At 42.8% G+C, this 16,805-nt stretch overlaps 1 protein-coding gene across 1 annotated transcript in view; it reads right to left on the bottom strand.

Moving 5' to 3' along the window:
- Nucleotides 1-369: 369 nt before the first annotated feature.
- Nucleotides 370-16,805, bottom strand: part of SLC2A12 (solute carrier family 2 member 12) — a 31,130-nt gene continuing 14,694 nt past the window's right edge. Inside the window, exons 3-5 of the mRNA XM_058802373.1 lie at nt 5,282-5,404; nt 2,963-3,095; nt 370-1,307 (exon numbers count right to left, since the gene is read on the bottom strand). Coding sequence (XP_058658356.1) covers nt 1,211-1,307; nt 2,963-3,095; nt 5,282-5,404 — 353 coding nt within the window. The 3' untranslated portion in view covers nt 370-1,210. The remainder of the gene's footprint in view (nt 1,308-2,962; nt 3,096-5,281; nt 5,405-16,805) is intronic.

The raw sequence follows: 16,805 nt of genomic DNA, 5'->3' as shown, positions 1-16,805 counted from the left end.
AAGTGTGACCTGTGTTAAGAAATACAATTATTTTGACATCAACTCTGGTACCTTCAGTTTCCAACTTTCCTGGAAATGAGACCATAGAAATCCTCTCTCCTTTTCTGTAAGGTTATTGTCAGTTTAGATTAATTTATTATGCAAATCATAGAATCAACAAGGGTAGAAATGAGCTCCAATATCATCAAGTTCAGTCTTTGACTAAACCACAGCACTAAGTGCCACATCCAGTCATTTCTTGAACACTTCCAGAGATGATGACTCCACCACTTCCCTGGGCAGCCCATTCCAATGCTTAACTGCCCTTTCAGTGAAAAAATTCTTCCAGATAGCCAGTCTGAGCCTTCCCTGGTGCAACTTGAGGCCATTTCCTCTCAACCTGTCACTGACTGCCTGGGAGAACAGGCCTACCCCCACCTGGCTACAATGTCTTTTCAGATAGTTGTACAGAGTGATGCATTTAATGTCCCACATTAAACAATCTGACAATGTTTGCTGAGGACTATTTCCTAGGTCACTGAATCCTGGCCCTACTGAGAAAATGTATGCAAAATTCCTCTTGCAAGGTGACTGTACTCTGCATTGCAAATAAGTTCAGTTGAACAAGATCATTTTTCAAATCTTGTTAAGCTGAATCCTAAATTAATTTATAAGAAGTTTATACCAGTAGTTCTGCACTAATGTCACTCTTTGCGTTCCATAGTTGTCCATTTTTTGGACATAGTATTTTTTCCATCGCTTTGTTTTCCCTGACTTACCGACAGAGAATTGTTCACTCTTTTCAGATCCATTTTCGCTAGCCTAAACAGACCTGTCTTTGGTAGACTCCTCCTGTTGAGACTCCTTCTTCTCCCTGGCACTCTGATTCTTCTTTGCACTTCTTCCAGACTGAAGTGTCATTGAATGTGAATAGGAGAATTGTGTGCAATATTCCAATTTCCATTCACCTCCTGTATGCAAGACATAATCTCAGGGGATCCAAGGGGTCCTGGTTTGAAACAGAGTCCAGATTTCCAGTTACTTGTAAACTATAACAACCTTTAATGTTGGCTGTAAACTGCCACTGAAAGAAGTTCTACCAAGAAATAAAAGAGAGAATATCTTATGTATAATAACAATACCACATGTCCCATAAGAGTGTGAGCATCACAGAGCATTTTCCTTTTATTTAATCAGTCTTTTGGTGAAAGCTGCTTTGCTTGCCCCATGTCTAGTAGAGCTGCTCTTTCTCTCTCTTGGCAAGTTCCACAGGCACCAGTTTCTCTCTGCGCTGGCTCACCCCGCACAAGGGCGTCCTCACGTATTTCCTGCAGAAGGACAAAACCCCGCATGCGTTGGACACTGCGGGCAGCTGATGGCAGAGCGCACCCCGGAGAGCCACCCCAGTGCCCGGGGTGCCCCGGGATGGATGCCTGGGATGGATACCCTGGGATGGATGCCCCGGGATGCTCCAGGATGGATGCTCTGGGATGGAAACCCCGGGATGGATACCCTGGGATGGATGCCTGGGATACCCCGGGATGGATACCCCGGGATGGATACCCCGGGATGGATGCTCCGGGATGGATGCCCGGGATGGATACCCTGGGATGGATATCCTGGGATGGATGCCCCGGGATGGCTGCCCCGGGATGCCCTGGGATGGATGGCCTGAGATGGATACCCTGGGATGGATATCCTGGGATGGATGCCCCGGGATGGCTGCCCCGGGATGCCCTGGGATGGATGGCCTGAGATGGATGCCCTGGGATGGATATGCCAGGATGGATGCCCGGGATGGATGCCCCGGGATGCCCTGGGATGGATGGCCTGGGATGGATGGCCTGGGATGGATGCCCTGGGATGGATATGCCAGGATGGATGCCCGGGATGGATGCCCCGGGATGCTGCGGCGCTGCCCCGGCTGCCCGCGCGGGGGCGGCCCCGCCGCACGCTCTCCCCGCAGCGCCCGCTCCCGCTCCCGCTCCCGCTCCGGCAGGGATGGGTGCCTTTCCCGAAGGGGAGGGGAAGGGACAGCCCGAGCGCCAGCGGCAGCACAGTGGTCGGTCCGTAAGCTAATTAGTCTATAAACAAGCTCCTTCATGCCTGGCTGAGTTGCAAATATCCTCCCGTAAGCTAAAAAGTACAAATACAGGATGATACTAAGTTGTTAACATATAATTAAGTATCTAGACTCGTAGGTTAGTTTAGGTCAAAAAAAGGCCTCTGAAATCGTCAAGTCCAGCTGTTAACTGAACACTGCTATCTTCACCATGGCACCATGTCCCCAGATACCAGTCTAGATAAGTTTTGAACATCTCCAGGGGTGGTGATTCCACCACTTCCCAGGGAAGCCTCTTCCAACACCTTACCCACCCTTTCAGTAAAGAGTTTTTTCCTAACATCCAATTTAAGCCTCCCCTGATGCAATTTGAAAGTGTTTCTTCTTGTTCTGTCACTTGTTGCTTGGGAGAAGAGACTGACCCTCACCTGTCTACAGCATTTAGTAAAGACACAAGAAAAGCTCATCTACAACAGCTATCAAAATCCACGTGGAGCCTTGAAGCGACATCAGAACAAGCCAATCTGAAATACAGGACCTCTCCCTCCCATTTTCTGCAAACATTTTATACAACCCAAAACACACAGTCCAAAATGCAAGATCAGAGTCACCCTCCCATCCAGGAATGCCAGACAGCAAAAGTGCTGACGAGCCAGGCTTGGCTGCAGGTCCTCAAAGGGGTGCCCAAAACCCACCTTGCCTTTAGGGCCAGTCCTTCAGCACCAACAAAATGTTTGATTGGCAGCTGAGATCAACATGTGCGAGCTCAAGCCTTGAGAGAATCAGAATTTTACTTTAGTTTCAATTTTTTCCCCAATAGTTTCCTTTCTTTCAATAGTTTAATTTTTTTTTCAATATGTGGCGCTGAAAGGCTTTGTCCCTCTGATACTTGGGGGATGCAGTCACATGCTTGGTACTTACTGTTTAGCTAGTTCCATGGATATTTGCTCCAAAGAGCATCCTTTTGTCTCTGGTATAAACATGATAACAAAAGCCAGTGATGCTAGACTCATTATTGTGTAAATGAAGCACACCCAGGACAAGCCAATGAGCTCTACAAAGGAAGAAAACATATATTTTTTAATTTTCAAATACTGCAATTTTTCTTCCTGTTGCTGTGTTTTATAGGATACAGGCCCTAATACACAGGAGAAGTTAGAAAGAAGCCAGGCTGCTATTCTCAGCTCAGATATATTGAGAAAGAAGAGTGGCTTTGCTTTTTCTAATACTCCTTATGAAAGAAAATTAACGTGTTCATATTGGTCGACTTAGCATGAACCTATAGGTTTATTTTATTTGCAATCTGGATGAAAACAGTGAGTAGCCATTGTTGCTGGTTTGTGGGAAGGCAGTGAGGATCATGAGTGCCTTGGATTTTTGCCTGGGTCTGGTTTTGGTGCACATTCTTTCTTGGAGTAATTCCAAGCATTTTTCACACTATTACAGTTGTCTCCAGCTAATCCTCCCCACCTGCCAGTGCCCAGCATTTCCACTGAGAGTCACGGGTGCTGTGCCAGAAAGTGATCCAAGAGTGAACTCTTGGTGGGGCCATCCAAGAACTGGTGGTTTTCTGAGCCTACAGTCCAGGGCCAGGTAGATCCTCGGGCCTAGGGATGCACTCTGCAGCCCCTGGAAAGTAAAGTGTGTACAAACCCAACAGTGTGCTGCAGCCCCCCTGGGCAGCTGAGACATTTGCCAGATAAACCTGGGCATTGAGACATCTGTCAGTTGTGTCATGAGCTGAAAATTGCAGCTGAAGCTTCTGATCCAGCTGGTACCTCTGCATCAGCAGCCATGTGCGGATGCTGCTGGCCACTGTGACCTCCATGTGTGTTCATCTGACAATAGAATTCCCAATCCTGCCTTTCTGCCATAGACGAGGAATGCATGTTTTCCTGTACTTACAGTTTCATAAATCCGGATTAGACCCAGTTAAGCCAAGGGAGTTACTGGGGCTTTACAGTCTGTGAAACTGAGACCAGGATAACAGAGAGATGTACATTAACAAGTAATGCTGCATGACAAGAGGGAACATCCAGGTGAAACAGCTGACACTGAGCACCTGAGGTCTACCAGGTGGTTTTGGAGACATTTCCTTAAAATTAAATCAGGTCTGGTCCAAGGACTGAGCAAGTGCTGGCAGCTGGACTGCCTACAATATGCATTTTCTTGTTTGGTTTTGTCCAAAGGCTTGTGCAGTTCAGGATTGCAGTTCTGTGATGCAAACTGATGGGCAGTGAGTGGGAGTAACTGGATGGTTTCCTTTTGAAGAAGACCCTTGATCCAATTAAAGTGAGAGTGTGAATGCAGTGAACTTTACCTGTCACATTTTTCCTAGTTTTACTAGTTTTAATCAAGATAGTACTCAGGATGGAGGATGTGGGTTTTTTCTTTCTCTCTCTCTTGCTTTCTTTTTTTTTTTTTTTGGAAAGAAAATCCAAACGTGAAACTCAGTATAGTAACAGATCACACTCATTTTCAAATCTGTCCCTAAAAACATCTAACAGGGTGAAAACTACCTTGATTTCTTGTGAGTTGATTGCCTCTGGTGGAGAGCAATGTAGACTTAAGGGAAACCTGGAATTTCTACTCTCTTATATATTTTGATTTTCAGCATGCATTTTTGTCACAACAAGACTGAAAACTAAAATTTGCAAAGCCTCATATAATATAAAATTAGAAAAATAAATTTGCTAATCAATAAATTTCAGCATTTAACCTTCCCATTTGATTATTATCAAATTAGAAGTCATACATGGTAGTCTTCCACATTTTTACATTCAAATTCAAATTTTAACCTCACAAAGACATTTTTTTTAAAGACAATTTTCTGAAAGCTGAAACATTCCTGTGAAAAGGAATTAAGTAAGGATTGTGTTTAAAAATGTCTGATCAGAAAAGCTTAGTCTGATCTAGAACAGAACTTGCATTGATTTCAGAAGATGCAAGACTTAATCCTAAACATTATGTATTTTCAGCCTACCAAGGCAATGGTGTTTTTAAGACCTGAGTTTCCCAGCCCGTGGAGTGGATGTGCAAGGTCTGACAGCAGCAGTGTGGGGCTGAAGTTACTGGCACAAACAAAGATGTGGTGGGAATGCTGAAGTTACACCAACACCTAAAGAGAGACCTTGTCTCCTGGGCTTTCACAGCTGCAATTTTGGCAATGCTTTTGTATAAGAGAGATTTATTTTGCCCACTAGGAGAATATCAACTGGAAAGGACACAGAGAAATCTTACCAGTTACAGTCAAAAACGTCAAGGAGATGAGCAGGTTTATACCCCAGTTCATGCTGGATGTCAAAGCCATGGCCCGTCCTCTGATCCCACCAGGGAAAATTTCACTCAGGACCAACCAGGACACTGAAATACAAGGAAAAATAAAAATGTTTCTTTGGAAGGATGACTCTCCTTGCTATAAGTCTAGGTAGTCCATGGATTCAGGCGAGGCCATCTGAAAGAATAAGTTGATTTTCAGGGGTTTAGGTTTGTGAGGACCCACGCTCTGCAGGCAGCATGTGCAGCAATCAGCATCACCTGGGGTCACCATCCCTTCATCCCTGCCCAGTGGGAGCCTGAGGCAGTGACAGGTGGCACTGCACTGGGGAGGTGAGCTCTGACTGCACATCTGGGTATGAAAGCAAGTTCTGACTAAATAACTCTCGAGTGACACAACACTAATGGAAGTGGGGCAGCAAACCAAAGCAATCTTCAGCCTCAGAGGGGCACTGTGTGTTTATGCCACCTTATAAATCAACCTGCCACACTGAACTATGCTTGCTATTCCAGCTCTCTGCTGCACATAAATGAGATTGCTGAGGTACAAATGAAGAGAGAGGGACTGATTTTTGACTCCTTCATATCACGTCACACCACACCACAGGTGATCTAAATGCTGGTGCTGCTAGCTCCCAAAGCAAATTCAGACATGAAGAGCTGGCTGTGTAATCACCTTGATAGCAAGAGAAAAAAAAAAAAAAGACACATTTTTGTACTGTTCCTGATTATCAGAAAACAAATGAACAAGAACCCATACACAAACAAACCCAGCCAAAAACCTGCTCTACCCTCTCCTTTTGATGACAAGCAAGATGCATTAGCAAGAGGTTGCTGCATGGAGAGGCTGTGGGTTAGCAGGTGACTGGCACAAGAGCAGCAAGTGTACATGGCTGAGCTGTGTCTTCAGGCCCTTGGCCATTATAAATCACTCATCTGTGCTGTTATTTCTGCAAAATGACAGATAGGAGCTTACCCAGAACACTTGCACCAGGCAGCCTAAAAGACACATTCTAAAACCAAACTCCTGTATGTCCAAGTGTGTTTCACTGGTAAAGGTTGCAAAAAAAAGGTTCTCCAGGAGGAAACTAAAAGCTGAAATGGGGAAAAAAACCCCTGAGTTTAGAGTCAACAGAGCAGATTTGAGCAAATTCTAGATTTCTTAGTACCATAGATTTGAATTAATTTTTTTTTTTTTTTTGTGGACTTGGCCCAGATTTTTATATTTTTGAAGAAAAATTAAAAAAGCTTCACTCCCACCATGGGAGTGACCCAGAAGAGTGATAATTTTTTTACAAAGACTCAAGACCACACTTCATAATGGCCTAACCCTGTTGGGCATAGTCAAGTGGCCCACTTGAGGATGTGAAAAGCAAAGCAGCAAGTAAGCAAAAGGCAATGGAGCCGTTCTGAGGTGTGCATTCCCAGCCCCTGCAGATCATCTCCACAGCATGGCCTGCCAGCCAGCACACAAGCTCGGCTGCAAAAAGAGTTACACATCAAAAACTGGCAAAAGGGATATTTCCTGTCACATTAGAATTAAAATAAAGAATGAAGGAATCCAAATCCACTTTCTGCTGGGCATAAACCACCCTCCAGGAACAAAGCAGTCCTCTGGGCACTGGAGGACAGCTCATGCTGCAGCTGAAATGTGTGGCACTGCAGCAACTCCAATACCATGCAGTTTTCCAATGACAGACTGGCCCTTTCAGCCTAACTGATAATTTGTCTGGAGGTTTGAATTGTGTTGTTTTCCTGTTAAGAAACCAAAACACTTGAGGATCTGCATCAGCTGTAATAGTGGTTAGCTGCTTTTATTGCAACCACTTATTTAGACAGATGCCACCAAAACACCAGGTTCTTGGAGTGTGCTGATGGTAGTAGCTACACCCTCTGGCATGGCCTTGACCTCTGCTCGGCTGGCAAGGAGCAGATAGGTTCATTCCCCAGGGAGAAAGAGCAGTTGCAGAAATCTGACACTACAGTCTGTTTACTCCTTTCCCCAAGCTGAAGCAGCAATAGCCATCGATTCTTTGCTTTTAACACCTCTCTGGGATTGTGTTTACTATTTGTACCTTTGCCAAAAAGCAGCAGCTGCTGTAGGTGAGGCAGGGATGTGACTTGCTCTGGGGAAGCCAGCAGCCAGGCTCAGGCTCCCATTCATAATGACTGCTGCTGCCTTCTGTGCTGTGCACACAACACTGCAGACATTTAACCTTCACGCTCCCAAAGCCACTCCAAGCCACCCCTGTGCTCTGCCTTCACCAGCCTGAACAGCAGCATTCTACAGGGGAAATCAGCCTGTCCTTCAAAAGAGGATCCAAATTCCACCCTCCACGCCCCAGCCCTCTATCTGCTGTGCAATCCAGCAGTATTCCCAAAGGATGCTGCAACAGCAATCATGCTGCACACACTCTGGAGGCTTCAGCGTCCACTCCGGGCACCCCCAGCTGGTGGGAATGGATGGGAAAAGAGCTGGTGATCCCCAGGTGAGATGTGGGTAAGAGATGAGGCCAAGAGCTGGGCAGCACGATTCTCTGTGCTCAATTCAACAACTGCAGGGTTTGCTGCTGCAGGCAGTAACTCACCTTTGCTGACCTGCAGTGTGTTGTGTGTTGACAGCAGTTAAGAAAAATTGTGCAGTTTAATGGTCCTTTATTATGGTACAATATAGAGGAAAGAACACACACTGCAAATGCAGACAGAAATACTGCATTGGCTCAGAAAGCTTAACTGTTTCATTAAATATCACAGAAACTAGATGGCCTGATATTCCTTGCCCAAGTGGAAAGAGAAGAGGATTCAGATATAATAAACAGCCCCATGACCAGGATGGTGACATCCACCTCTAAAGAAAGTCACAGGGGCTGTGCAAGCAGGAAGCAGAATAGTAATGGAAGATTTCAGCTAGTCCCATTAAGACTGAATAAATCATGCATAATTGAGCACAGTGCTGGGAGTACATTTTACATACCAGAGATGATGGTTCCTTTAAGCACTTTGTTGGATATTTAATGAGAGAATAAAAGGCAAATTGTGCTTCAGTGCTGAGCCTGGGTAGTTCAAGATGCAACCATGAGCAAGATGCTCTGTTACACTGGTTATAACATTTAACATTCAATATTCTTGTAGAAAGGCAAAAGCCAAGAGCCTACCACATTTTGTTTTGAAAGGAGACAAATATTAACATAAGCTTCCTTTCTATAAAGATCAGGGTAAGGGCTTCAGTGGTGCTCTGGAGGATGTTTAAACTACATGGTTGAATACTTAAAATATACATACATCCAAATGAATGAGAAATAGCTCAGAACAGATAAACTAGTGAATGAAGAAAACTGTTAGAAATAGGAAAGTACCTTTGTATGACACAGTATGACTGCTGAAATGTTACTTGCAGTATCATCATCAGGCAGCCAAGTGTTTTGAGTGTGCTGGCTGAGAGGATGAGAGGCCAGGGATGGAGGCAGTGACATCCCAGGATTAAAGAAACACTCCCCTGGGATGCAGGAAGGGATCACCCTGCTAGACTGTACCGAGCTCCTAGCTGGATTAGGATAAAGCTGACTAATATCAGCTGGAAAGGGCATGGGTACAGTGTCTTGTAAAAAGGGTCCTAAGGAAAACCATGTCATTTAGAAAGAGTTAAGGAGCATGGGGTTAGACACAAATGAGACACTGCGCTTTTCAGTCTCAAAGAGCTTTGGTGAAGTGTTTGGGATAGAAGAACAGTGAGCTTAGTCACATCCTAAAAGATACAAACTAAGAGAATCCAAGTGAAATTACCAGATACAGCAGTTAGGTGAGGAAGAAGGATATGCTTTTTCACACAATGTGTATTTCAGCCCTGGAACTCACTATCACAAGATACTTCCAATGTGAAAAGTATTGGTCAGTTAAATCATTAAATGCTGGGTGTCAAACATTATTTCTCCATATGTGTGAAAAAATAATCCATCCAGAACTATTGTTCACAATAGTAAAAAGAATTCTTCAATATTTTTCTTGAAGTTTTCTAAACTACAAATAGGCAGAAGACCAACTGTGCATGCTGCATGGGCCTCTTCTTCTGCATTGTCTCTCAGCACTTTTTATTGGCTGGAAGTTTTATGGTTGGAGGCAGGGTTACACACTGATTAAGTGGACTTTTTGTTTGAGCCAACATGGCCAAACTAATGAACTTTATACCTGGGCTGTAAGCAAAGAAACGTCTCAAACTTCATGTGATGTCCTCCTTCCTTATTCCTTATTTCCTTACTTTACTGCTATGAAGTAAATAAATTTTTAAAAGAAAAATTAACATACATTAGAGAAGCAGAAAAATCTGAGAATAACTGAGAAATACTGTGAGCTTGAGGGTACTCAACATTCAAGTGAGGTACATGAATGAAAAACGTCCTTGTTTTGACCTTTTCCTGCCAGGAGGTAGAAGTAAATTGGAAGCTGCTCAGCACTCTTATTAGTGAAATATTAGATTCCCTTGGTATTCATTTGTTGCTTGGCATTTTTTTTTCCTGTACTTGCATTGTGTGAGATCAAATTCTTTATGGTGAGATTCAGAAAATGGCCATTGCAATACCTGAAAGAATTTAGGTTTCTGAGGTATAAACTCTGGACAGTGATTAATTGGACTTACAGCTTAGGAGGGAAGTGGGCAGAAGTACTTTAGATTTTGAAAAGGAGGACTGGGTGGTTAACAAAACAAGGTCCAAGCAAAGATAAGGAAGATATAAAGTAACACAGACAGACCATCCAAGAGTGTGTAACAAATGATCAGAGCTAGGGAAGGATGCAAACAAGTCACTGCAAAGCTGCCATGAGATGGCAGGGCTTGGCTAATGACTGACTTTGCCTAGACCAGATTTTTATTGCAGGCTTAAACCCAACAGGTTTTTCATTTTCCTGGCTTCTGGCTTTGCTGGCTATTACCAGAAAGAGCCAGGTGGCCAACCACTTCCCACTAAAGCCCAGGTTCAGCTGATCTTGATTTCAAAGGGCACGTTGTGCCATCAAAGGGGATGGCAGGAGCCTTCAGAGTGGGTGCTGGTGATGAGGTGTGTGCCTGTGAGGACACTGGGACAGAGCTGGGCTTGGGGGACACACGTGCTGCTGTCACACACCAGCACTGTCCCAGCACGGCTCCAAGCACCCACAGAATGTAACTCTGGCAAAGGCTTTCACAGAAGATCCAGTGAATGTCATCTGGGGGGCTGGCAAAAGTGAGGGATGCTTAACCTGGAAAAAGAAGAGTGTGGGAGGGAGTTGGTCCTTTTCCAAAGCAGATAAAGGAGATGTGACACACAAAAAGTGGACTTACACTCTGCCCCACAGTTTTGTGCAGGACAAAGTAAACGAATTGTGACTGGCGTTAAAAATCTCTGACTTTGCTTAACAGGAGACATCTTTCTCTCTGGCTCTGCCCCATAATATGAAACTGAAATGGCTGCTCAAAATTAATAACTGGCAAACAGAGCAAATGTGCAGCTGTATTGCTTTGGAGATCATGCAAGCTGCCAGCAGAGAGCCAGTCTGACTAGGTCAAGTCCTGCCCTGTGTGTGCCCATCAAAAGGAGTGGAACTACTGTATTGCTGGGAGATGGGGGAGTCAGGAGAAGCCTCAGCTAATCTTACACCTCTGGTTGCACCCTGATCTCTGCAGATGAAGGCTATAAATATAAATATGTACTTTAATTCTATGGCTGCCAAGGTTCTTCTCTCCCAGCAGCAGACTATTGGTTGCAAGATACCCAATGCCACTGATGATCCAGAAGGATGTGGTGCAGCAAATCTAAGTTCTTTTTCTTTTCTTCTGGTACACCACAATTCTGTTTCTCATGGTTAACCCTTTAGGCTGACTCCCTGGAGTAACATTATTAGGACTTAATCCTTTTTTGCCCTGAGGCTGTATCAGAGTACATAAAAACTGTTGCCCACTGTCTGTGCTATTTGCATCACTGTCTAATAGACAGGCTGAGCACTCCCATGTGGTTTTTTAAGGAGCCTTGTGGTGGACCACTGAAATCACTCATGCCTCCTCCAGTTTATGATAGAGCAGCGGGAAGGGTTTGAGGGAAGATAGTGATTCCAAAGCATTAACTCCATCATCTGTGCTCTGGCCACTCGAGAAGGAGGGCAGTGAGATGCAATTCCCATCTGGTTTTCCTAGCAATCCTTCCTCCCTTAACCTTCTCAACAGTGGGGCTGCATTTTAATGATTTTTTTTTTGTTTGATTTGCTATTCAAATTTTCATCTCCATGAACTTGAAAGAAATGCTATGGATCATATGGGCTTTCCTTTTAAATGCAAGGTTTTCAATATATTCTTAAATCTGTTTTCAGTGGTCCTCAATTACTGTCCATTGTTATCTGGAAAAAACAGTCACAAGTGAGATTTCTTAGAGGTGATTACTGGGCAAGAAGTGATAGATATATAAGGATCTAGAAATGGTAGAATTCTCTTAGTTAATGTGATTTGTAGACTATCCTGCCCAAGAAAAGTGCTCAGCAGAAAATCTATCAGTAGAATTGTCCTGCTTCAGCTGGTAGAGAGTCCATTTTCTTCTGAGTAGCTGGTACAGTGCTGTGTTTTGGATTTAGTATGAGAACAATGCTGATAACACACTGATGTTCAGTTGCAGCTAAGTAGTGCTTACCCTAAATCAAAGACTTTTCCATTTCCTATGCCCAGTTTTCCATTCCCAGTGAGCAGGCACCCAACAATGTGCGAGGGAGCATGGCCAGGACAGTTGAAAGGAACTGGCCAAAGGAATATTCTACACTATATATAGAACATATTTTCTATTCTAGAGCATCATGCCCAGATTATAAACTGGGAAGAGCTGGCTGGGAACCACTGATCACTGCTCAGGAAAAGTCTGGCCATGAGTCAGTGGGAGGCGAGCAATTGTGTTGTGCATCACTTGTTTCTCTTGGTTTTCATTCCTCTCCCTCTCTGCCTCTTCCCTTTTCATCACAGTTATTGATATTATTGTTATAATCATTATTATAATTAGAATTATTCCTTTTTTTGTTTATTTCAATTCTTAAACTGCTCTTAACTCATGAGGTTTAACCTTTTTTTCTCCAATTCTCCTCCCTAGTGGGCAAGGGGCAGGGGAAAGATTGAGCCACCAGCTGTGAAATACTTAATTACCAGCTGGAGTTAAAAAAGAAGAATTCATCACAGCCTTGCTATTGACAGACATGGTAATAGTGTGTACCTCTTTTCAGGTACCCTAAGAAAAGTTGTTTTGAACAGATGTGTGAGATGACAATTCGCTTTGCAACTGGGTACCACAGTCACTGTTCCTCTCATCCTTTGTTATGCAGACACTCAAATTCTCCCATCAAGACAGAATATGCAGAGTGGCAGAAAAGAAAAATAAAAAGAGAAAAAGGAAAAATTTTAAAAAGCTTTCAAGGGAGAATATGCTTACTATAATAAAACACATACTGCCATCCAAAAAAAGCCCTTTTAATTAAAACCTGAAATATGTATTCCTGTTTGTGGGTGTTTATTTGTTCAGAATATTGAATCCAGGATAATCCTTTGAGGCATTTGCAGAGGAATGACTGCAGAAGCCAGAAGCCCTAATTCATGAAGAAGTTCTGTGTGAATTAGTTCAGCTTATCACATATTTCTCCTCTACAAAGTATGCAGAAGAGAAATTACCCAGTTGGGTGGGATAAGTGAACCTGTTTTTCCAGTACCTAAGGGCTGCTGGTGGTCCTTGAGAGGTTGCACAGCAGAAAAAACCTGTTGTGATACAGCAACTGGGGGCAATTTAGGCCTTTGCTCTTGAAAAACAGAGATTTTATTTATGCATATGCCTCACAAAACATCTAGTAGAACGGATAAGCAACATTTTTCAGCAGTGACTTATTTAGCAAGCAGCCTGTAGTGATCCAGCTTTCTTTAAGTTCCTCACTGGAAATGGCTGCCCATGCTTTGCTTTGGTTGCTGCTGGAGGAAGGCAGTGAGGAGGAAGGTGTGAAGGCTCTGGGTTTAACCACCACAGTGTCTTTTAGTTCTGCTTCTTCCATAAGAGTTTTCTGCACTTAGGGTTGATTTTCCAAGGCAGCAGAAGCTGGGTGCTCTCCTGCATGACCTTTCCCTTTGAGAAAATCTTCCTGGCTTTACTCCCAGAGCTCAGTGTGGCACAGGAACTTGGATGCCATGGGAGTCTCCGGCCTCCATGCACTGACTTACCCTGCTCTCTGTGCTTTGGCTGACAGCCTCACCTTCCTCAGCAGAGCCACTAAGCCATGTCATTGATTACACATTTCTACCTTTTTGGCATAACTATTTTCTCATACCTGTTTCAGTTTCACGAGCTTTACAGGTGAAATAAAATACCGACTTTGCACACAAAGTCCTACTGACAGTTTTCGTTTCTGCACAAAGCTGGCCCAAGATTAGCTTGCCTCTAAAAAATTCTTCCCAGCCCTCTTTCCTAAAGGAAACTGGATTTTATGAAGCTTGATAGATGACCTGCAAACATTTTACAGATTTCATTATCACAATGATCTTGTCTCCTAGAACATGGTTAAGGAAACCAATATGACCTAAACTTTAAAACTGTGCATAATTTTAAGCACAGGCTCCATTTCTGTCATACAATGCCTTTGTGTCAATGGGTTTACTAACAGAACTATTAAAGAGGTACTTACACTATGCAGAGCACCAAGCTCAGGATACTAACTCAAATCCCTCTTTAAGTAGAGCATAATATTCCAAACCACAGGAAGCCACCTACCTTTCCAACAGCAGACTGAACCACTGTCACTGCAGACACAGGAAGAGTGGCAGGGGCATGGTGTGGTCTCTCCCTCTTTTCACAGTAGCCAGGGCTCTGTCTCTCAGAAGGCAAAGCCTTTGGCCTGATCCACCAAGACTTTCCCTCATTAACATATTAGAGTTACAAACAGGAACATAAATGTCAGTGAAAATCATGTTTCTGATTTCAGATGCATTTCAGTACAGTTTAAATTCAGGGGTTGAAATATAATAATATAATAAAACAATTTAGAAGCTCCCACTGACATTCCCGTGCCTCATTATCATAAAAGTAATTTTTCCTTCTTGTGACCTTTTTGACACTTACAAAAGCCCCCCAAATTTGTAGGTTTTATCAAGTGAGATAAGACAAACCTATTCATCTTATATTTCAGAAAGCACTCTCTGCAATTTGAAATCCTAGAATTAATATCCAGCTATCCAAAAATATCTTAAATTGGCTTGCACTTCACTACTACTAATCAGCCTTTGAAAAGGCAAACCTATTCAAGCTATTCATGGGATAGCTTGATGTGTTAACAAGAGGTTTCAGATAAACTTTATCTGGGGCAGGGAAATAGGGAGAAGTGGGCAATTTACAACCCTTGCTTTATTTTCCATTTTGGTATGCCTTGTCTTTCTACTGCAGCTTGGTAGTATGGACACAATGTGAAATAGAGGCCATGTGAGGCAGCATTTGAATAGCACAGGAATGATGAACTAGATAAGCACGTGGAGTGTCATATTCAAACCACATGGATGCATGCATTAAAAGACTATTCAGTACAAATAAACAGTGCTAGGAATCTTGTCATAAAACAAAGAATCCAAGATAATTTTTTTTATTATCTGAAATAGGACTTTCTGTACTGTCTCTCAGCGAAACATGCATATTCCCAAGGTTTATTATCTTCATTAAATTCCAACATAGCATTTAAGCACTGGATTGGTTTTGAATACTCAGTTTAGTCCCCGCCACTCTCCCATTTTCCAGAGTAAATCACAAAAAATCATAAAATTTATGCTTCTAATTTCTGTGAATCTTAAGGTCAGGCCACAGCTGCTGGGAAAATGTAGAAACTCAAAAATAAAACATTGTAAACAAATGTCAGGCAAGGCAATGTTGAGCATGAATGTCTGTTAAGATCAGATTCCTGTGCACTACAAATTAATATGACATGCTTTTAGAAGCCTAAAATACTGCTTTAATGTAGGAGATAGTGAGGTGAATTCTAGGTTTTGATCTGACTTTTTTACCGGTTTTCCAAGACAGTGCAAAACCATTAAGCTCACAGTATTTCAAAACACAGGAACAGCCAACTAAATCCATAGAAAGTTCAGAATTTCCACACTGACAGTTCTCATTCCCACAAGATTTTCCAGTTTCAGGTCAAGCATTTGGTGGCCAAGATGAAGCCCAAAAGCATTAAGGGGCAGGAGAAAAGCATCCTAAGCAATCTGGATTGTCAGGATGGCTGCAGGTCTGACCTCTGTCATCGAGTCCCTGGGCTGTGCAGTGTCATGTGTCAAACCAGCTGTTCTGAGCTTTCTTACAATGCATTTAGTGACTCAGGTGAAAGACACATAAAAGGTTCAGACTTTAACTGTGTTAGTGAATCTACTCAGGTAGCCAGTTAACCTAACAATCACAGGACCAAAGTCAAAGGGACTATATTGTTCTCTGGGCTTTATGGCAGTGTTCCAGCTCTGGGTCTTGCCTTGATTAACCCAATAAAACACATAGAGAGAGACCACCACAAACCACTCAAGACTGTATAAGAAAGACAGCGATTGATTGATGATGGATTTACTTACTTCCTCACCTCTACAGATTTCACTTTTCTTGTGAACTCTTCAGCTTTCTTCCAACCTCTTTCATCTTTCTTGCCTGATCCTTCTTCCCAATTTTCTCCAATACTGGTTTAAAGCTGCGTTTAAATTACTCCAACAGCTCACAATAAGACGTAGAGAAAACAAGTGGGTTTTTACATGGGAATAGAGTAGAATAGAATAGAATAGAATAGAATAGAATAGAATAGAATAGAATAGAATAGAATAGAATAGAATAGGAGTAGAATAGAATAGAATAGAATAGAATAGAATAGAATAGAATAGAATAGAATAGAATAGTTCCATACAAAGGGATATACAATGGTCACCTAGTCCAACTGCATGACCACTTCATGGCTTACCAAAAGTTAAAGCATACTACATGTGGAATGCTGTCTAATTTGGTTTCCCAGTCATCCTGAAGTTCCTTTAACAGCCAGTAAAGAAGGGAGCATTGTGCCCAAGGAAAGGTCACAGATTTCACAGGTTTCACAGAATGCATCACAAGGATGATTGAATCCAACTTTTAAGTGAGTTGCCTGTACAGGGATTGAACAAGGGTTGAACCCACAACCTTGGTTTCATTCACATCATGCCCTGAGTAAGAGAGCAGGGGTCTGAAAGTCCCACATTGGTGGAGAAAATATCAGCTTTTGTTGATAATCTGAGGAATCTGGCTCCTGCATCAGTTGGATTCCCAAACACATTGAAACATCTGTTCCATTTTAGGTACAAATTATCTCAGTTTTAAAGTATTCATTCAAGCTGATATAAATTTAACTCAGATATACTCAATATGGCAAATCTGCCTAGGTTTAAACTAGAAATGGACATCTATCATCCTAAATGCACTTTCATCAGTAAAAATTTGCTCTAAAGGTGTGC

The sequence above is a fragment of the Ammospiza caudacuta genome, chromosome 3 (genome assembly GCF_027887145.1).
Source record: "Ammospiza caudacuta isolate bAmmCau1 chromosome 3, bAmmCau1.pri, whole genome shotgun sequence".
Taxonomy (NCBI): domain Eukaryota; kingdom Metazoa; phylum Chordata; class Aves; order Passeriformes; family Passerellidae; genus Ammospiza; species Ammospiza caudacuta.
This window is presented reverse-complemented; position numbering and strand designations above follow the sequence as displayed.